This window comes from Suricata suricatta, chromosome 3 (assembly GCF_006229205.1).
Source record: "Suricata suricatta isolate VVHF042 chromosome 3, meerkat_22Aug2017_6uvM2_HiC, whole genome shotgun sequence".
Taxonomy (NCBI): domain Eukaryota; kingdom Metazoa; phylum Chordata; class Mammalia; order Carnivora; family Herpestidae; genus Suricata; species Suricata suricatta.
The window spans coordinates 98,466,495-98,488,515 of NC_043702.1; the positions used below are offsets into that span (position 1 = coordinate 98,466,495).

The following is a 22,021-nucleotide window of genomic DNA, read 5'->3' on the forward strand; positions in this document are numbered from 1 at the left end:
ATGCTTCAGCTTCAGCTAGAATCTTGGTGGTGCAGGAAGGGGAAGTGGCTTCCATATACTGTCCCCCTACTCACACCCCCTGCTCCGTATGGCTTCCTGTTCTGTGGTATTATCTTCTTACCTTATCTGGGTTTACAGTCTTTGCATTCTGCCTTGTGACCATAAATGCCACAGTTACTTAGTTTCTATTTAAATGGAAACAGGGTGTCCCCTCCATTCTTTGCTTCATGCCCCGCCCCTCTAAATTCTTCAAACTGTTCTTTCTCCTGGCTTGTCTGGATTGTGTAATCCAGCGGCTTGTTAACCAAAGTTTCCTGAGGCTACATATCGAGGGTGGCTGTGTGTTTGACAACATCCCTGCAGCCTGTCATCTTGAACGACAGCTTGACTGGCTCGAAAAGTCTTGGTGTGCAGCTTTGTTCCCTTCAGAGCTGTGTAGACATGGCTTGATTGCCCTTTGCCTTGAATTTGATGGTGGGGCGCCTGGGTGGCTCAGTCGGTTAAGCCTCTGACTTCGGCTTAGGTCTCAGATCTCACGTTGGTGGGTTCAAGCCCCGCGTTGGGCTCTGTGCTGACAGCTAGCTCAGAGCCTGGAGCCTGCTTCCAGTTCTGTGTCTCCTTCTCTCTCTGCCCCTCCCCTTCTCATGCTCTGTCTCTCTCTGTATTAAAAATAAATAAAACATTAAAAAAAGAAGAAGAAGAATTTGATGGGAATTCAGAGACTGGTCGGAAGCTTTACCCACCCCAGGTGAATTCTGGACGCCCTTAGAATTCTTTTTGTTTTTGCTTCAATCTTGAGGTGAAGTAATTTGCCAAGATATGTATGTTTTGGTGTTGCTCTGTATATTTGTTTTTCTTGAACATGGTATGTCCTTTTTTTTATAATTTTTTTACAATTATTTATTTTTGAGTGACAGCATAAGATAGAGCATGAGCAGGGAAGGGGCAGGCAGAGAAGGAGATGCAGAATTGGAAGCAGGGTCCAGGCTCTGAGCAAGAGTTCAGCACAGAGCCTGACGTGGGGCTCGAACCCACAAACTGTGAGATCATGACCTGAGCTGAAGTCAGACGCTTAACTGACTGAGCCACCCAGGAGCCCCGGTATGTCTTCTTGATCTGGAGGAAAGGAACTTTCATTATTTTAGGAAACTTTTCTTTCTTTTCTTTTTCTTAAATTAAAAAAAATTTTTTATTCATCTTTGAGAGAGAGAGAGAGACAGTGCGAACAAGGGAGGGAGAGAGAAGGAGGGAGACATAGAAACCAGACCAGGTTCCAGCTGTTAGCACAGAGCCTGACGCGGGACTTGAACCCACAAACCATGAGATGGTGACCTCCTGAGCTGAAGCTGGACACTTAACCAACTGAGCCACCCAGGCACCCCTATTTTAGGACATTTTTCAACTATTCAAACTAGATATGATAGTCTTCTATTTGCTTTCTTCTTTCCCTCAGGAATATAAATTAGGTGTATGTATTGGCTCCCTTTGCCCTTGGTATCTGTTTTCTTCTTAAAATGTTTTTTAATGTTTTATTTATTTTTGATACAGAGACAGACAGAGCATGAGAGGGGGAGGGGCAGAGAGAGAAGGAGACACAGAACCAGAAGCAGGCTCCAGGCTCTAAGCTGTCAGTGCAGAGCCTGACACGGGGCTCGAACCCACAAATGTGAGATCATGACCTGAGCCGAAGTCGGAGGCTTAACCGACTGAGCCACCCAGGCGCCCCTCTGTTTTCTTCTTGAACGTAATTTGATTCTGTGCGATTCCTCTTTCCTCCCTGCCACGGCTCTCCCTGGGTTTCCAAGTGCGTGCGCGTGTGCTCTTCACCTGCTTTTGCTTGTGTCCCCATCCTGCTCCAAAGTAGGTTAGTTTTTGAATTTCCAGTTTTGGTACATAACACCCATGTTGCTTCTATTCAGCATTTCACTCGGCGTTGAGTAGGGCCCGCTGTCAGCGGAAGAATAACGTGGGAAAGGAATGATAATTATAATAGCGGCTGATGTGTTCGTATATGGTGCTTGCCGCATTCCAGACGTCAGTGCTGCTGTTTTTTTTAATGTTTATTTATTTTGAGAGAGAGAGAGTACAAATGCATATACAAATGGAGGGAGGGACAAAGAGAGAGAGAGAGAGAGAGAGAGAGAAAGAGAGAGAGAGAGAGAATCCCAAGCAGGCTCCACACTGTCAGCATAGAGCTCTAGACGTGGGGCTCGATCTCATGACCACGAGCTCACGATCTGAGCTGAAATCATGAGTCAGAGACTTAACTGACTGAGCCACCCGGCCTCTCAACACTGCTCATTTAATACTCCCAATGCTGCCTATGACTAAATGCCATGATTATGTCCACTTTGCAGATGAGGAATCTGAGGCACGGAGTGTTTAGGTAAATTGCCCAAGGGCAGAGCCGGGATTGGAAGCAGAGTCTGGCCCACAGTCCATGGGCTCGGGCATCCTGGGAGAACATCTCCCATCCCTGCCTCCGGCTCGCGAGGGCAGGGTGAGTCCTCTGTGCTGTGTGCTGCCATTCCGCGGTCACTTCCTCCGCTCTGTCCCCATCATGTCACCTCCGGCCTCCCAGTCCCAGGCCTACAGCCATAGAAATGTCAGAGCAATGTAGTTACTTCAGCTGCCTCCCCCGCTATTCTAGGATGCTGAGGTCATGTCTCTTCTGTCCTGACCCCTGCTTCTCCAGGGCCCAGCCATGTTCCACATTCCATCTCTTTAATCAAAGACTAGTTGACTTTATTTTTTCAGGGCCATTCCCCTTATCCTTGGGGAAATCCATTGCCCTCCCAGCTCCCAGCACACTCCCATGCCTTACTTTACAATAGTAACACCTTGGATTGCAAGCGTAATTCATTCCGGAAACATGCTTATAATCCAAAGCACTCCTATGTCAAAGCAAATTTCTAGAACCGTTGGCTCCGTTGTGATCATGTGACATTTGGCATCACGTACGACTCGACTCGTATTGCAAGATGTCGCTTGTTTATCGAGTTGAAAATTTATTGGAAAGGTTTGCTCATCTTGTGGAACACTCGCAGAACAAGTTACTTGAAATCGGAGGGTTTGCTATTTGGTAAGCGTGCTGCTCTTTCAGGCTTTGGGGTTGTTTAATGGGAGACTTTCCCTCTCTTCCATTTTACGCATTTGCTTCTTGGTGTGGTGGTGAGTTTCACAGCAGGGTATTCATTCAAGTTAAAATAGCTTCACTTCACCATCTTTTACCGGAAATGCTGCTGGTTCTGTCCTGCTGCTGGGTTTGCTTCCTGCCCTGTGGCCCCACGTTTGCATTTGTTCCAGAACTAAGCACTCAGTACCTGCTGCATATCAGGTACTGTGATAGGCCCTGGGCTGCCCCAGGGAGCAAGACGGTCCTGCTCTCCTCTCTGATGTCCCAGTTTGGGGGAGAGACACAGACACACAAGGAGGACATTGTCCAGCAGGTGGACATGGTTGTGAAGAAAAACGGACTAAGGAGATGTGACCAGGTGACTGCTCTCGTCTGGGGAGACCAAGTGGGAGAGGCCTCGGGGACCTGAGGAGAGAAGGAGTTAGGGTTTGGTTGTGAGCCGGGAGGGCGTCCGGTGGAGGGCATGAAGCAGGAGGTGGTGGCATGGCCTCATTACGCTCCTGAGGGGGAGTGTTTGGAGCGGCACAAGCAGGGAGCAGGTTGTCCCGCTTAGGAAGGAAGCCCGGTGCTCGCTTCTGGGAGCGACCCAGAGAAGACCAGTGGTCCCTGTGCAAGGATCACATGAAATTCATGAAGCAGTCCACATTTTTAAAAAAGGGGGGGTGGGGAGAAGGAAGCCCCTTTGGCCTGGATGGCTGCTAGCTGTGAAAAGGTTGGGTGAAGGGTGGATGGTGGCAAGTCAGGCTCTGCTGAAGGGTCAGTGAGGCTGGGGGCGTGGTCGGGGGTGGCTCCCAGTGTCCCCAGGAGCAATGGAGAGGGACTACATGTGTGTGACGCTCTGTGCAGCTCCTGAGTTAAGCAATAAGCATCTCCATGCGGTCTCTCTGGCCTCCCCAGTGCTGGACAGCGCCCCCAACGGTGAGCGTGTAATGTGTGTGTGCCACCCTCATGCTCCCTGCCAGCAGGTTACTGGCTGGTCGGCCTGGCTTGCCTCTCCCCGGCATCCTACTACTCAGACTGCTCCTCAGCTTCCCACCAGCACAGGTGGGGTCCCCGGGGCTCTTCTGATCCTGCTCCCATGGCCCGCATTTTAGGGTATTTGGTGGGCAGGGAGGGAAGGGAGGATCTCCCAAACTCTCACTTTACTGATGATTTCTAGTTTCAGTCACACAGGCTTGCTGGAGGGAGAAGAGAATGAAAGATTAAAGTAAGTGCCAGGGTAATTGGCTGTTAGCATCTGGCCCACAGTCGGTTAAGCCATCTGACTTCGGCTCAGGTCAGGACCTTACGGCTTATGGGTTCGAGCCCCATATAGGGCTCTGTGCTGACAGCTCGAAGCCTGGAGCCTGCTTCGGATTCTGTGTGTGTCTCTCTCTTTCTGCCTCTCTCTCACTTGCACTCCGTCCCTCTCAAACATAAATAAACATTAAGAAACTTTAAAGCAGACCTTCCCAGGGGCAGCCCAACTCTTGTCTTGTGTAGACAAGGATCACTGCATTTGGCACCTTCGTGCAGTAAGAAGAAAGACCAGGTGCTTTGGGAAGCTCACCCGGCGGCCTGGCATCGTGAGGCCGTTGCCTCTTCCTTCTTTAGAACTCAAACAGGCCAGGCACAGTTGTCCCTTGAACAACACCGGTTTGAACTGTGCAGGTCCACTTCGACACAGATTTTTTTCATTAAGTACAGCACAATGTAAATATATTTCCTCTTCCTTAAGATTTTTCTCCATAACATTTTCTTTTCTCTAACTTGCTTTATGATAAGAATACAGAATACAGTGTAAAATATACAGAATTTATAAAATATGTTTCAGTTGTTTATGTTATTGGTAAGGCTTCAGGTCAACAATAGGCTATTAGTCATTAACTTTTGGGGGTGTTAAAAATTATCTGTAGGAGGGGTGCCTGGGTGGCTCTGTCGGTTAAGCACCTGACTCTTGACTTTGGCTCAGGTCATGATCTCACAGTGTCATGGATTTGAACCCCCCATTGGGCTCCATACTAACTGCAGAGTCTGCATGGGACTCTTTGTCTCCCTTTCTCTGCCCCTCCCCCACTTGCTCTGTCTCTGTCTCTCTCAAAATAAATAAATAAACTTAAAAAACCAAAGTTGTATGTAGGTGTTCAACTTCACAGGGGGTGAGTGCCCTTAACCCTCATGTTGTTCCACAGTCGACTATATAAGTTTTTCCAAGAAATACTTCCTGTTCTTGACATTTAAGTTTTTTTTAACTTTAACAACAACAACAACAAAACAGTCTCCACACCCAATGAGAGGCTCGAACTCACAGCCCAGAGATCAAGAGTCGCGTGCTCCACTGCTGAGCCAGCCGGGAGCTCCCTCTTCCTGACATTTTAATGATCATATAATACAGAATAAGTTATTCCTCATTATGTTTGGCACAAATGTTGAGAAGGACACATTTATAGGACACACCCTCCCTTACAAAGTAAGCATGATCCCAGACTTTGTGCACTGTTTTCTCCTTTAAACCTTGTCCCGCTTCACAGCTGAGAAAATGGAGCCTCTAGTAAAGTAACAAGCCAAGTCACAGAGCTTGTACAGGGCCCAGTGGGTCAGGGTCCGTGTTGTCCGCACCCCATGTGCTGTGGGCAGTGGCGTGTGCGTGTCCCAGTGGGTGGCATGTGGCCCATGGTGGTGAGTCCTGAATGGCTCCTTCCTGTAATCCAGTAAATCCAAAACACTGAGTTTGTTGGCCACTTGTTATGGACAGTTTTTAAACTGTGAACTATTAGATCCCCACCCAAAGCTTAGACAGATCAAGAAATTTACCCAAAATCCCACAGCTCATAAGAGCCTAAATCCTGGAAGATTAAGACCAATACTTACTAACGCTTCAAGCATGCAGGCTTCAGTGGCTTTGTGATAATTTAGGGAGGATGATCTGTGCTTTCTGAGAATTGCAAATAAAAAGTTATTTAAGGAGTATAACAATATTGTATAATGACACTGTATGGACGTGAAAGAAGAAATGTTTAGAAAATGATCCCCACCCTGGGCCTAACCACCCTAACAAAGGGTGTATTTTATTTTCCCATCTCCTGTGGGTGACTGGCCATGTTTATGCATACTTTACATAAATAATCAAGGTCGGGGCGCCTGGGTGGCTCAGCCAGTTGAGCATCTGACTTCGGGATAGGTCATAGTTTTGTGAGTTCAAGTCTCACTTCAAGCTTGCTGCTGTCAGCATGGAGCCTGCTTAGGATCTTCTGTCTCTCCACTCCTCCCCCCTCAAAAATAAATTTTAAAAAACCCAAGCCAAAGATCCAGTGGTATTTCCTGGTCACTTTGTGAATCATTATAGTATTTTTCAGTGTTGCTACTTTTTCTTCATTATACGCATTTTACTGATAGACTAGGCTTCTCTTAGCCTTTAGTTTATTTCTCAGTTTTTCTCTCCTCTCTCCCTCTGCTTCCCACCCACACTGCCTGGTGATTTAACATTATCCCTTTGATATTAAGGGCAGTGATCTGAAATTGGCCCCAGATGGAATGGAACGCATAAAATCTTGGTTTCTGCTTTTGAAAATGAAGTAGTAATTGTGGGGGCAGGGGTGCTTCTTACTTTTAAAAAATGAAACTTGCTCTCCTTTCTCCCACCATTAGTTTTTGCCAAGCAGTAAGCCAGGACTGCTGGGCACACCTGAAGAGCTGTTAACATATGACAATCAGCCGCAGCCCAGTTCCGGTAACAGCTGTGCTAACTGGTGTCCCTGTTAATGGACAAAGCAGTGTACACTCTGGTTGCCCAGGTTACACCTCCAGTGTGCTTTATGTATTAGGTGTGGGCTGGGAGCACTTAAAAATAAATCAGCCAGGTCAAGACAAACATTAATCCTTGTTCCAAAGCTTGTTCTTATTTTTTTAAGTTAATGAGCCAGAGGAGAAGCAGTAGAATGTTCTTAGTCTAAAGCCCCCAGTGGACTGCAGGTCAGATGATGTGTTCTCTGACCAAGCGGATGGTCAAGGTATGGACCTGCAGCACATCTTGGAGTTTGTGCTCAGCTGACCCTAGGTTGGCCACCAGAACTGATCTCTTCTGCTGACTCACGCTGCCCTGCAATGGGTTCTTGGGTCACGAGTGGATGTCACTTAAAGGTTTGGACTTATGCTCTCAGGAGGGTGACCCATACCTATTTCTGAAGCCCTGAGCTAGGGGTCCGGGATGGTGAATGAGCTTTGGGGCCTGGCATCAGCCCTGGGGGCTTGCTGTCTGGGGGGAGAGCTGTAAACCTGAGAAGGTAACAGTTTAGGTGCTCCTGGGCAGACAGAAGTTTAAGGGAGTGAAGGCTCCTAGGGATGCAGAGTTAGGACTTTCATGTGATACATAGGGTGAGTGAATGAATGAAACTTGGTTCATTCACTCATTCAACTAGAATTTAGTGAGCTGGGAACACAGTAATGAGGAGGTACCTACTTTTGTAAAACTTGAGTCTAACAGGCAGATGGCAAAACGGTCATTTCAGAGAGTAGGCTTAAAAAACTAAAAGAAAGGGCGCCTGGGTGGCTCAGTCGGTTGAGCATCCCACTCTTGATTTTGACTTGGTTATGATCCCAGGGTTGTGGGATCAAGCCCCACATCAGGCTCCATGCTGAGCGTGAAGCCTGCTTAAGATTCTCCCTCTTCCCCCTTCCCCTGCTAGTGCTCTCTCTAAAAAAACAAGAAACAAAACAAACAAACAAACAAAAACTAAAAGAAAAGAAAATCTTGAGAAAGGGAATAGCAAGTGTCAAGGCCCTGAGGCAGCAGGAGCCCAGTGTGCTGTGGTTGGTGTGAAGGCCCCTCCCTTCCTTCAGGCCTCAGCTGCAACATGTCCACACTAGAGAAGCCGTCTGCTCATTCTATCTCAAATAGAGCATTTCATTTCACTTGCCTCCCCCATATCCTGCTTTATTTTTCTTGCTGGTATTCATAACATGACTTCATATTTTATATTCACCTGTTTGTTTGCTTTCTGTCCCCAGCTAGAACGTAAACTCTGTGAGATCTGGGACTTTGCTTTGTTTATTGTTATTTCCCAGGTGCCTAAAACATTGCCTGGCACACAGTAAGTACTTAGTGAAGGCTTGGATAGACAAATAAAAGGTCCCTGTGGTTGTGCACAGAGAACAAGGAAGACAGCGGGACAAGATTCAGAGGAGGGCATAGATTAGAAGGAGGGTACGCCAAGCAATTCTGAGGGAATGGGTAAGGCCTCTACAGGGATAGTGCAAAGACCAGATACATGGGGGCATAAGGAATCATCCAGAAGGCAAACTGAAGAGCCTTCAGTGGGAATCAGAGAGAACATTAGCCCTTCTTGTATCTACTACATTGATCCTTTCTCCCTCTCTCCCTCCTTTCCTTTCTCCCTTTTCTTTTTCTTTCCCTGTTATTGAGCACTTACTATATTCTTTTTTTTTAATTTTTTAATGTTTATTCAGTTTTTGAGAGACAGAGAGAGAGATAGAGCATGAGCAGGGGAGGGGCAGAGAGTGAGGGAGACACAGAATCTGAAGCAGGCTTCAGGCTCGGAGCTGTCAGCACAGAGCCCAATACGGGGCTTGAACCCACGGACCGTGAGATCATGACCTGAGCCGAAGTTAGGCACCCAGCCAACTGAGCCCTCACGTGCCCCAAGCACTTACTGTATTCTAAGCCCTTTTGGCGCCAGAGATCCAGAAGAAAAATAAGATAGGTGGGATATTTGACTTCAGAGAGAGCAGTATACGGTCCATCCCAAAGACTTGGGAGGAGAGAATCTAATTACACCAAAACACAGGAGACCGAATTACTTGGACAGAAACTTTTATGTGTATTCCTGCCTGTCCTTTGTTGCTAATAGCATTGACATCCACAACTGGTAATCAGCTTCTAGATTACAGTTCTGGGAGTTCACATCTGACTCACTAATGCTGATGGATATGTATATATTTATATAGCTGACAGTCCATTATTATGAAGTTAACCTAGCAATTGGTAAATAAGGTCAATGTAAACATGTAGAAGTCCATTCACACGGATTTAATGAAAAGACCATATAAAGCTACTAGAGATATTTGTACTTCCTGTGAGAAGCGCATATTTGTGTGTGTATCAGCCTCCTTGACTGGGCTTTGCAGGATGAGAAGGAACCGTGTCATCTCATTTCTTTCCCCTCAGGACTGATCCCGGCTAACGGGAAGATGAACGTGACCGTCAAGTTCACACCATTTCAGTACGGGACTGCACAGATAAAAATGCAGCTGTGGATCTCACAGTTCAACTCCCAGCCGTATGAATGCGTCTTCACCGGAACATGCTATCCCAACATGGCTTTACCGTACGGCTGCTTTGGGATGTCTTTTGTTTCTTTCTAAAAGTTTGTTTAAAAAAATTCCCAAGTCGCCATTTCTTTCCATTCTGTCTGTCTTTCTTGTAACAGAATACCATTGAAACCATACGCAGATGATGAACATTCATAAAATACTCTTTAAAATAAACAATAATGCATGGGATAGCTCTAGGCTTGTAGCGATAGTTCTTGCTGGGAGAAGAAGAGATGACCAGGAAAAGGTGGTTTGAGGGATACTTTTGCTGATTACAGCTGCTGGGCTGGTTGAGTTTTGACCTTATGCATGTATTTCACGTATGTATATTACACATTGCATATACGTGACCATATGTATATAAGCTTAAAAGTCTATTTATTTTGAGAAAGAGGTGGGGGGAGGCAGAGAGAGAGGGATTGAGAGAGAATCCCAAGGAGGCTCTGAGCTATCAGTGCAGAGCCCGATGTGGGGCTCGAACTCCCAAACTGCGAGATCGTAGTGGGGCATTGGTGGTTCAGTGGTAGAATTCTCACCAGCCAAACTGCGAGATCGTGACCTGAGTCAAAGTCAGATGCTTCATCGACTGAGCCATCCAGGAGACCCTGCACTCGATTTTAAATGTAAATCATAAGACAGGAACAGCATAACCAATTTCAAATCTTCAATATGACATTATTTATGTTTATATTTTTAATGTTTATTTTTGAGAGAGAGAGAGAGAGAGAGCACAAGCTGGAGAGGGGCAGAGAGAGAGGAAAACACAAAATCTGAAGCAGGCTCCAGGCTCCGAGCTGACAGCACAGAGCCCAGTGTGGGGCTCAAACTCACGAACTGCAAGATCATGACCTGAGTTGAAGTCAGACGCTTAACTGACTGAGCCCCAATATGACCCAGTATGACATAATAATTAATTGAGCGCCTGCTGTGTGCAGCGTCCATTGCAAAGCCTTATGGGACACAGTCCATGCTCTGAAGACACAACACAGGAGCCAGAATACATCGTGTATAACAAGTGACTTCAACATAAGGCAAAAATGAAAATATGTCACATGGAAGGTGTTGTGTTTTGGTTTTGGTTTTTTATTTTTGAAAGAATCGTCAGCCTTTAAGTCAGAGTAAAGGTGTGAAATGAGTCTAAGTTTTACTCTGTAACAAATTTTTTTCAGAACTTCTGTTTCCATTTGACTGTAAGCTTGTACTTATATATCCCAATGTGTCTGGTTAAAATTACAAGTTTTTCCTAATATGCAGGTTTTTATTAAAGCTAAAGGAAAACCTGTCCCTGCATAAATACTAATATTAGAAAATCCTTACATGTATTTTGAAAATGATAAAGAAATAGCTGGAGTTTCCTTCTCTCCTATTATACATAGATACACATCACATGTTAACATCATTAGGTGAATTAAAAGTAGAGTAACATCCCTATGTCAAAGTATGAATGAACTCCATGATTATACATTTGTGTCATTTTCTTCCTAAAAATTCCAAGCAGCCTAAATTAGCTATAGGATGTTGGTGGGGCCTGCCGAACCCAAATCCTGCAAGTAACTACGGTAGAAATAAAATCATCCTGGCAATCAACAAGTAGCATTGACAAAAGACAGTAGTAATTTTTCTCGTATTAGGTAACTGGCCACGCACAATGCTATTTGCCATCTCATGTCATATGCTGTGATGGACAAATGACTTTCTTAAAGACATCACGAGTGGATTTTTGCTTCCCAAGACACGTTCTTAAATACACGAGAGCGTTATGTGGTAGAAACAACGTGCAAATGAGACATACCCTATTTCCAGACTATTATGTTTCAGTCTCGCAGCTGGAGTTTAATATCTTATTTCGTACACTCGACATTTTCAAGGACTATGTCTTCAAGACCTGCATGTCCCCCCAGACTGCAGATAGTACTAGGGCGTATAAATCCCACCATGCAGGACGAGGATTATCCCGGCCACAGTGTTCTCTGCACGACTCATAGATGACTGCTGTTGTTCTGTCATTCCAGAATACGACCTGTGGTGGACTTACTCAAGTTCCACGAGTAACTCCTTGTGAAACTTTACCATTTTCTTCAACCCCTTCATTTCCATTGTCAGCAATTAGCTTGCTTGCAGAGACTGGTTTTTAATGCCTTCAAAGCGTTTGTGTTGTTCCCCATATTTATAGCAGAGGCGACACCAACGTGCTGATGAGATGTGGACACGGGGCCACGGCTTGCTCCCTGACCTGTTGCCTCTGCCCTGAACGTCACAGCCTGTCAGTCAGCATGTGTCTTGCCGCGGGACACGTTCTCTCAGGCCATTGACCTTTCAGGATACTCTTACGCGGGCAACCTTGAGTTTGAAGTCGCTGGGGTGTCCCATATGTTGTCCAGTGGGGGTAGGGGTCCAGCAAATGTTCTGTGACGGTCGGAATGAATGAACATCAGTGTGTTCCTTTTTCTGTAATATCACAGACATAAGTAATTCTGCAAAACAGGTGTTCACATATTGTCGCTTAAAGAAATGCTTTGCAGCCTTGAAGATGATGCAATTCAACTACATCTCATAATAAAGAACTCCGGTAGCTTCTGGAGGCATGGTAGCAGCACTGTCTATACCTACATATGTCCAAACACAGTTTTCAGTTGCATAAAAGATCTCAAATATTCCTCTGAGTTGCTTTTTAAAAGATCTTCCTGGGAGCGCCTAGGCGACTCTGTTGATTGACAATCTAACTCTTGATTTTGGCTCAGGTCATGATCTCAGGGTCATGGGATTAAGCCCTGCATTGGACTCCAAGCTGAGCATGGAGCCTGCTTGAGATTCTCTCTCTCTCTCTCTCTCTCTCTCTCTTTCTCTCTGGCCCTCCCCCTCATGTATACACATGTGTGCATGTGCACTCTATCTGTCTAAAAAAAATTTACTGTAAACAGTGGCCATAATCATTCTTTTACTAGGAAGATAAATCAGTATAAGATTTTTTTTTTATGTAGTAGATTTAGCTATTGAAAAACAACAGCCTGGAAATGAATCACATTAGACCGTGAGAGCATTTTTCAGCATGTCATGTTGTCCACTTGTTATGTTCTTTGAGAAGGTGAAGGAAAGCAGCCATTGGTAGACTATTTTGACTTAGATGATTATACTCTGGTATACTGACATTGAGTTTATTTTAGTAGACCACTGTTTTACTTATTTTTTATATAAAGCTTTCTCCTTACCTCTCTCTCTCTCTCTCTCTCTCTCTTTCTTAGGCTCCATGCCCAATGTGGGGCTTGAACTCATGACCCTGAGATCAAGAGTTATGTGCTCTACCAACTGAGCCAGCCAGGCCCCCTACTCGACCACTGTTTTAGCACATAAATTTATTTGCAGTGTAGGTATAGTCATTAAGTGACCAAAAGTCATGCTATTACCAGAGGAACATAAAAATAGGAAGTATGTGAGGCACCTGGCCAGCTCAGTCAGTAGAGCAAGTGATTGCTGATCTCAGGGTTGTAAATTTGAGCCCCCATATTGGGTATAGTGATTACGTAAAAATCCTTAAAGAGGTGCCTGGGGGGCTCAGTCGGTTAGGCTTCCGACTTCAGCTCAGGTCATGATCTCATGGTTCATGGGTTCAAGCTCCGCGTCAGGCTCTGTGCTGACAGCTCAGAGCCTGGAGCCTGCTTCCGATTCTGTGTCTCCCTCTGTCTCTGACCCTCCCCTGCTCACACTGTATGTGTGTGTCTCTCTCTCAAAAATAAACAAACATTTTAAAAATCCTTAAAAACAATACAAACCTTGAGCTGTTGGATTATATACTAATTTAATATCTCTTTTAACCCATAGATTAGAAGAATTTGAAAAATTAAACGCTCTTTCCAAGAAAGGAAATGTTCCTCCAGAAAAGGCAATGACACTCATAAATTTTCACCACGTGTCAACAAAAATCAAGCCCCCAAAGCTTAAGGTAAAGTGTGTGTGACACCCAACATGATGCAAGGAATGGTAGAGAAGCAAAATACTGACTTTTCCCTCCTGATCTGGTCTCAGGAAATTGAATATCAGAACTTGAGATTTCCAGTGGATTTATCAAATCCATTTGCTGTGGCAACCGTTTTAAACCAAGAACCAGGGAAATTGAAGATTAAAGAATTAAGAGAAGGTAACTAGTTGATTCGTTATGAATCAGCCTGGTGGAACGGAAGGCATTACCCCTTGTCACATTTGTTAGTGGACAACAACAATGAAACGGAGACCGCTGTGACGTTTTGCCATTAGAAACGTGTTTCTGTCTTAGCAGAGAATGCTGGTGTGGTTGGTGGGATAATCATTGTTTGCTCCTGCCCTCAGTTTTGGACCAAGGCAATGAGATTTCAAAAACAAGACAGATGAAGGAAGCACTGTTTGAACAGAAAGTCAGACAGGACACTTATGAAGAGATGGAAAATCACCTTAAGTGGTAAATATTGAGCAACTATTTACATCAAGTGGAAATACAGTGTTTTTAGTAATCGCTTTTTATACAGGAGACATGATGAAATGTAATAGCTTTTTGTGCCCTTTGAAATGTTTGGTTGTTCCCTCTCCTCCACTGGACCTAAAATGTTTCCATTAGGACTCAGTTTTGGTGACCAGACATGTTCTTTCCTCAGTGTGGCCAGAAAACTGCTCCCTTTGGCCCCTGCTCTGTCCCCAGGTGCCCCAACTCTCGCCCCAGCATTAGCCCCCTGTGCCCTGGGCAGGGGACCCCAGGGACCTCCCCGGGAGCCCAGCAGTGCAGCCAGGTTAGGGGAAGACTCCCGGGGGAGGTTCTAAAACTCAGCCATTTTGAGACTTGTGTCTTGTGCTTCCACATTCAAAACAGAGCCCTCCCCACGATTTGTTACCGGGTCATATCAGATGCATCCAGGTGCACAGACTCCACTAACGTGAACGATAGGATCTCTTGAATAGAGCTAAAGAAGAGACTCTTAGAAAGAGTCTTTGAGAGGCCACCTCATCCACGCCCCACCTCCGCACCTTTGGGACAGAGGGAAAGTGCGCTGAGCCCCAGGGCCCTCCCAGGTGCCCCCTCCCCCAGCCACCCTGCTCGCACAGAGGGCCACCCTTAGTTTCTCACAGAAGCACCTTCTATTTCTGCAGCAGTCTGTATCTATGGGCTGGTCTCTGTTAAACAGGAAGAACGCCAAGTAACTGCAGCTCATTTCTTAAAATACTGTTCCCCTGTTATAAAAAGTGGTCGCGTTGTCATTGTTGAAAACCTGGAAAATATATTTTTAAGTGCAGAGAAGATGAAAAATTAGCTATCGTGTAATGACCACCATCAGCACTGGGGTATGTCCTTCCTTCCATGCTTCTTCCCGACACACCTGAAATCACATCCTGAATTCAACTTCGAACGCCGTGTCCTCACTTATTTGCTCTCGACTTTTTTGGTTGAAAGCTTTTTAAACCTGCCAGTAACACCCATAGACACGTGACACGGGTTCACCAGTTGCTGACATGATGTCGCAAAGACATCCCCTCGGTCTCCACATACACACACACACACACACACACACACACGCGCGCGCACACTTCACACACACCTTTCTTTGATCCCTTGGAAAGTAATGGGCAGATGTCACGAGGCTTCCCTCTTAGTTCCCAAGAACAAGGACATTCTCCACCATTCCCATAATCACTTCCAAGAAATCTAACATTGATACCGTAATATTATCAGTACCAGCCTATGTGCAGATTTACCCAATTGTCTCAATAATGTCCCTTCTACTAGGCGTTTTTGTTTGTTTCTGGAGAGGAAGAATCCAGCATCCAGTCAAAGGTCAGACAATATGTATTTAGCTTCTAGGTCTCTTCACTCTCCTTCAGATCATAGCTACTGTTTATTTTGAACATGTGCCAGCCTCCACAACCAGTACATACCAAAGTTTTCTTTAAAAATTTTAATGTTTGTTTATCTTCTAGAAGGAGAGAGAGACAGACAGACAGAGCAGGAGTGGGGGAAGGGCAGAGAGAGAGGCAGACAGAATCCGAAGCAGGCTCCAGGCTCGGAGCTGTCAGCACAGATCCCGACGCCGGGCTTGAATCCATGAACCGTGAGATCATGACCTGAGCCAAAGTCAGATGCTCAACCAACTGAGCCACTCAGGTGCCCCCAAACCAGAGTTTTCTAAACTGTGGTAAAATTCACAAAACACAAAGTTCACCATCTTAGCCATTTCACAGTATACAATGCAGAAGTATTTCATGTGTCCACAGGACAGTTCAGCCATCACCATTACTCAACTCCAGAGTGTTTGCCAATAAAGAAACCCCAAACCCATCAGGCAGTCACTCCCTATTCCCCTCTCCCCTCCCTTAGCCCTTGGTGACCACTATATATTTGCCTGTTCTGGACATTTCATGTAAATGGAATCCTACAGGGGCGCCAGGGTGGCAAAGTCATTTAAGCTTCCAACTTCAGCTTGGGTCATGATCTCATGGTTCGTGAGTTCAAGCCCCACATCAGGCTCTGTGCTGACAGTTCAGAGTCCAGATTCTGTGTCTCCCTCTGTCTCTCTGCTCCTCCCCAGCTCACACACTCTCTCTCTATCAAAAATAAATAAACATGAAGAAAAAATAAATCATACATACCTATATGGCCTTTTGTAACTGATTTCTTTCACTTAACATGGTTTCGAGGTTCATCTACATCCTGGCACCTATCAGGGCTTTGTTACTTTTTATGGCTGCCTAATATTCCATTTTATGGCCACATGATGTTTTGCTTATCTATTTATCAGTTGATGGACATTGGGTGGTCTTCCTTTTTTGGCTGTTGTGAATAGGCTGCTGTAAACATTCCCATCCAAGTTTTTGTGTGAACACATCTTGTCAGTTCTCATGGGCGTCTACCTAGGAGTGGAATCACTTGGTCTGGTGGTAACTCTGTTTAACTTTTTGTGGAACTGCCGGGCTCTTTTCCATAGTGGCTGCACCAGTTTACATTCCAGTGTACAGGGGCGCCAGTTTGTCCACACCCTTGACAATGCCTGCTTTGTCATGTCGTCGTCATCATTGCCGTCCTAGTGGGTGTGACATAGCGTATCAGGTCATTGTGGTTCTGACTGGCATTTCCCTCATGACTAGAGGTGCTGAGCACCCAGATTTTTTTTTTAATTAAAAACAATTTTTTAACATTTGTTTATTATTGAGAAACAGAGATATAACATAGGCAGGGGAGGGTCAGAGAGAGAGGGAGACACAGAATCTGAAGCAGGCTCCAGGCTCTGAGTTGTCAGAACAGAGCCCAACTCGGAGCTTGAACCCACAAGCTGTGAGATCATGACCTGAGTTGAAATCGGACGCTTAACCGACTGAGCCACCCAGGCACCCCCAGACTTTTTTTAATGTATAAATAGTCAGCATGTGCTGCTTGAAGAGAAGCTTCACTTTGTAGAACACATTCTTCGGCTCAGTCATGTTGCTGCGGTCTCTACGTTTCTCTCCCCCATAACCCTCCTCCCATATCTCAGCACCCCTCTTCAGTGGTAGAGTATAGCTAAAACCTTCCATCCTCAAGTCGACCATGGTGTTCTGATCAGTTCTGGAAGCTGTTTTTTTTTTTTTTTTATCCCCAGGCAGGTGCGCCTTGGCAAAGATCATTTGTCTTTGAAATTTAGAAAAGACCTTACTGAAGAGTGGCAAAGAGAAAACACCAAGTACAAGGTCAGAATCACTATTAATTTGATATTACTGATTGCACTAGATAGATTGAATTCTGGCTCTACGCAAGATGCCTCATCGGGAGAAGGAGAACTCAAAGTTGGGAGGAGGGAGCTAATGATGAGTTAGTTGTTAACATATGTCGCGGCTGGCCCATAAGGGTCACAAGAGACCTCTACTAAGTACTGTGAGGATTTAGAAGCCAGAGAGACGAGAAAACTCATTTAATTGAAAAGCTTCCTGGAAGATACAGTATGATTTTGAAAAGCAACAGAGAGGACAGAAGCATTCAATTCAGAGAGAGGGAAACACTTCAAATTCAGGTTGGAATTCTGGGCAGTAGGTGCGTCCATCCTGTGGTCTGCAGAGCATGAAAGTAAGAGGGACACAATGACAGTGACCAGGTGCCATACCAGAGCCAGACAAAAGGTCCAAGTCAGAGATGCTCAAGGGGGCTGAGCAGAAAGCAGGAAACTGGTTGAGGGGAGGGGGCCAGGCGGGGTTGCCAAGGCAGCACCTGTGGATTCGGGGAGGAGAGGGTGGAGACAGGTGGGGTTGGGCCACACCCCTGGGCTTGCTGTGGCATGAGAGACCTTGCTCCCTGAGGACAGGTGCAGGGGACACTGGGGACAGGCCCGTAGTGGCTGAAGCACCAGACAGACACAGCCCAGAGGAGATAGGTCCCTGCTTGCTCCTGCTGTCGCAGGGACTCAGGCTTGGGTGGTAGGACTCACATGATCACCGCGTGTCCAAATTCGGCAGACTGGGTGGTGTAAGCGACAGGAAGGTATTTTGTCACTGTCTGGAAACCCGAGATCAAGGTGTTGGCAAGGTTGGGTCAATCCCTCTTCTTGGCTTGTCTGTGATTGTCTTGTCCCTGTGACTTTATGGTTTCTTTCTGCGTCCAAATTTCCTCTTATAATGGACACCAGTCACACTGGAGCAGGGCCCTCTCCACAACCGCATTTTAACTTGATCGTATCTTCCAATTCGTCTCCAAACACAGTCACATTCTGATGTGAGTAGGGGTTAAGATTTCAACACAGGAATTTTGGAGGGACATAATTCAGCCATGGCACATGTGTTTAAGCTTGGGACCGTGAGCTTCCCACACTCAGTGCTACACACGGGGGTAGCATCGAGGGGAGGGACTAGGGAAAGGTATCTTGTCAGATACCGATATATTTCTCATATAGAATGCATTTTTCTCCTACATTTTCTTCCCAATGGAATCCAAATCAGATATTTGACTACATTTATCATACTTTTCTTTCTTTTTTAATGAGATAGACAAAAGCATGTAAAATCACTGCATTAGTAAATCTTAGCATTGAGGGAAGGCACCTATTAGATTGGCTTTTAAATTTAGTTTAATGGGTAGATCAGTTTCTCCACATATGATTTTTTTAAAAATGTCAAGTTTTCTGTCACTTTACAATGGATGATATTTTCTTTTAAAAATGTTTTTAATGTTTATTTTTGAGAGACAGTGCGAGGGGGGAGGGGCAAAGAGAGAGGGAGACACAGAATCCAAAACAGGCTCCAGGCTCTGAGCTGCCAGCACAGAACCCAACATGGGGCTCAAAGCCACAAACCGGGAGATCATGACCTGAGCCAAAGTCTATCACTTAGCTGACTGAGTCACCCAGGTGCATTGTATTTATGTATTTACTTATTTTGGATGATATTTCCTAACTTAAAAAAATTTTTTAATGCTTTTTATTTATTTTTGAGAGACAGAGAGAGACAGTGTGAGCAGGGGAGGGTCAGAGAGAGAGGGAGACACGGAATCTGAAGCAGGCTCCAAGTTCTGAGCTAGCTGTCAGCACAGAGCCCAACACGGGGCTCGAACCCACAAACCATGAGATCATGACCTGAGCCGAAGCCAGACATTTAACCGACTGAGCCACCCAGGCGCCCTTCCTACCTGTTTTAAAGATGAAGGTGATACAGGCATGGCACAGCCAGGTCGATGTGACCATTAAGGCTGGAGCTGCCAGCATTTGGTGGACAGGCCAACCCAGCTGTGTGTTCATGTGGCAAGTGTGTTTAGTGAACACTCACGGTCTGTAAGATTCTGTGCTGGTGAATAAGCCACTTTACCCGCCCTCAAGAAGGGCACAGTCCAGATGGGGCCTCAAAATATTAAGGGACGATTTAAAAATGTGCCAATTGCAGTAATTAAAGGGTAAAGAAAAGGAGAAGATGGGATGATTCCTAGGTGTCCAGCCTGGATGCTTGCTGGTAATTTTATTTTATTTATTTTATTTTATTGTTTAAAATTTTTTTTCTATGTTTATTCATTTTTGAAAGAGAGAGAGACAGACTGAGTGGGCAAGGTGTAGAGAAAGAGGGAGAATCCGAATCAGGGTGCAGGCTCCAAGCTGTCAGCACAGAGCCCTACGTGGGGCTCAAACTCACGAGCTGTGAGATCATGACCTGAGCTGAAGTTGGACGCTTAACTGACTGAGCCACCCAGGCACCTCGATGCTTGCTGGCAATTTTAAATGAGATCTCAAATACCAAAGAAGGGGAAAGATGAAAAGTTCAGTTTGGGGCATGTTGTTGGGGGCACAGGAGGGCATCCAGGCAGTGGCTGCAGGAACAAGTTTGCCTCAGCAGAGAGGTAACCAGTAGATCACAGAGGAGCGTGGTGACCCAGGGAGAGTGAATGGCAGAAGAAGCTGGTAACTCAAGACAGGAAATCTAGAGAAGCTCCTGAATTGAGGGATGAGCAGCAGACGAAGAAGCCAGCAGGGAAGCAATCAGGGGGTCAGGAGAACCGGACTACGCTGAGAAAACAGATGGGGACAGCCAGGCTGGCAGGGCCATTCAGAGACCCGAGTTTGCCTTAGCGATAGCAGTCCTGGGACACGTGCAGAGGTAAAAAGCCAAATTGCAGTCGCTTGAGGAATGTACGCAAGTGAGTCGATGGTTTCTTGAGAAGCTGAGATGAGCAGGGGCAAGGAGTCAGGGCCTGGACCATTAGAGAGGTCGAGGAGATTGGTTTCTACATTGGCAAACTCTAGCATGTTTGGACACCAAGAGCAAGGAGCATTGCAGGAGAAAAGGCTGAAGAAGCTTGGGAAGAGACCGTGGTTGGAGGGAAGATTGACCTTGAGCAGGAGGAAGGACTGTGGTATAGGCAGCCTTGCCTGCAGAGCGGGGGCTGTTGAAGGCTGCACATGGCCTTGACTTTCCAAGCGATCCAGGAAGCAAGTCCAGCTGCAGAGACAGCCTTGAGCAAGGGCTGGAGAGAGGCCAACAGGGAGTAGCCAGTGTTTGCAAAGGTGCCCGAGTAGCCATCACACCCTTAACGTCACTCGCCAGGACCCTGAGCCCCAGTGCGGGTGGACTGTTGCAGACACCCTATTCCGTGTGTCCGGGAGATCTGCTCTGGCAGCTCAGTCCCAGCAGGTGACCCAGCGGCAAGGAACACCAGAATGGCATGTGGCACAAAGGGGTGTGGAGGGAGCAGAGGGAGCAGGCATCATGCAGGATGCTAGGCTTTTACTCAGGAGAGGGTCGATGATAGTGAATTCCAAAATGTGCGCTGTAACTAGAGACTTGATAGAAATATATATCACCCTCCTCGCTCTTCTGGCTAACAATCTGTTTGCCATTCACTTCTTTAAGGTGCTCCTTTTATTTTGTTTTTGTTTTTTTATTTTGTTTTTAACGTTTGTCTATTTTTGAGAGAGAGAGACACAGAGGGTGACTTGGGGACAGTCAGAGAGAGAGGGAGACCCAGAATCAGAAGCAGGCTCCAGGTTTGAGCAAATGGTCAGCACAGAGCCTGATGTGGGGCTCGAACCCACAAACGTGATATCAAGACCTGAGCTAAAGTCAGCCGCTTAACCGACTGAGCCCCCCAGGCGCCCCTTTATTTTGTTTTTAGTCGTGGTGGAGGGCTGGTCTCTCCCCCAGGAAATCCGTATTTTGAAGCGAAGGCCCACAGTCCCAGACACAGCTCCCTGATCTGTGCAAATCAGAGCTAGACCCCTCACCACCTGGTGACAATAACACAATTCTCTGGTTTCTCTTGGTAGTGTGGGGAGCAGAATACCTTCCTTCCGTTTAAGTCTTCAACAATGATGGCAAGCAGGCGCCTGGGTGGCTCAGTCAGTTAAGTGGCGACTTCAGCTCGGGTCATTATCTCGAGGTCTGTGAGTTCAAGCCTCGCTTTGGGCTCTGGGCTGACAGCTTGGAGCCTGGAGCCTGCTTTGGATTATCTCCCCCTCTCTCTGCCCCTGCCCCGCTCAAGCTCTTTCTCCCTTTCTCTCAAAAACAAATAAATATTAAAAAAAAATTTTTTTAATTATTGCAAACAGCATACACACAAACCAAGCTAGATTTAGAAGTCACTTAAATAATAAAAGCCACAAATAGGTAAAAACCAGTAAGTTTTTGCAGTGTGCACTGTCCCGTTTTCCATGAAAGCAGGTGTATGCAGAGACATCAATCCAAGTCCCATGGCTCCTGGGGGTCAGGGGAAGCAGGAGGTGGGGAAGGGGAGCCACCCTGGGGGGACAGTTCCTCCAGGGAAGGGGCAGGTCCCCACCCACTGGCACCACCTAGGAGAGGGGGAGGAATCACGGCCTCTGTTAAACAGATGCTGAGATAATTCGCTCTGAAGAGCCTGAAACTTTACTGAGACATTAAATTTCTTTTAAATGAAATCTCTGCACTCCCGTGGTCACACGGTTTTCTAAAACCTTTCCTGTGTATTTTAAATGTCTTGAAATGATGTCCAGAGCGACTGTCCCCTGGTTATGAAAACGAAGCGCTGGGTCTGTGCGTCTGTAACCACCCCTTGTGAGTGTAATGATACAGTGAGTGTAATGATAATGGTCACTTTAAACCACTGTCACCCGCTCCCAGCCAGACTCATGGTGG

The 22,021-nt window shown here is 46.1% G+C and overlaps 1 protein-coding gene across 1 annotated transcript in view; it reads left to right on the plus strand.

Annotated features, from left to right (window-relative positions):
* The window catches only part of CFAP221 (cilia and flagella associated protein 221), a 100,714-nt gene that overhangs the window by 40,249 nt on the left and 38,444 nt on the right, over window positions 1–22,021 (plus strand). The window contains exons 8-13 of the mRNA XM_029933328.1: window positions 9,300–9,459; window positions 13,265–13,385; window positions 13,469–13,580; window positions 13,769–13,877; window positions 17,041–17,128; window positions 21,175–21,246. Of these exons, the coding sequence (XP_029789188.1) occupies window positions 9,300–9,459; window positions 13,265–13,385; window positions 13,469–13,580; window positions 13,769–13,877; window positions 17,041–17,128; window positions 21,175–21,246 (662 nt within the window). The remainder of the gene's footprint in view (window positions 1–9,299; window positions 9,460–13,264; window positions 13,386–13,468; window positions 13,581–13,768; window positions 13,878–17,040; window positions 17,129–21,174; window positions 21,247–22,021) is intronic.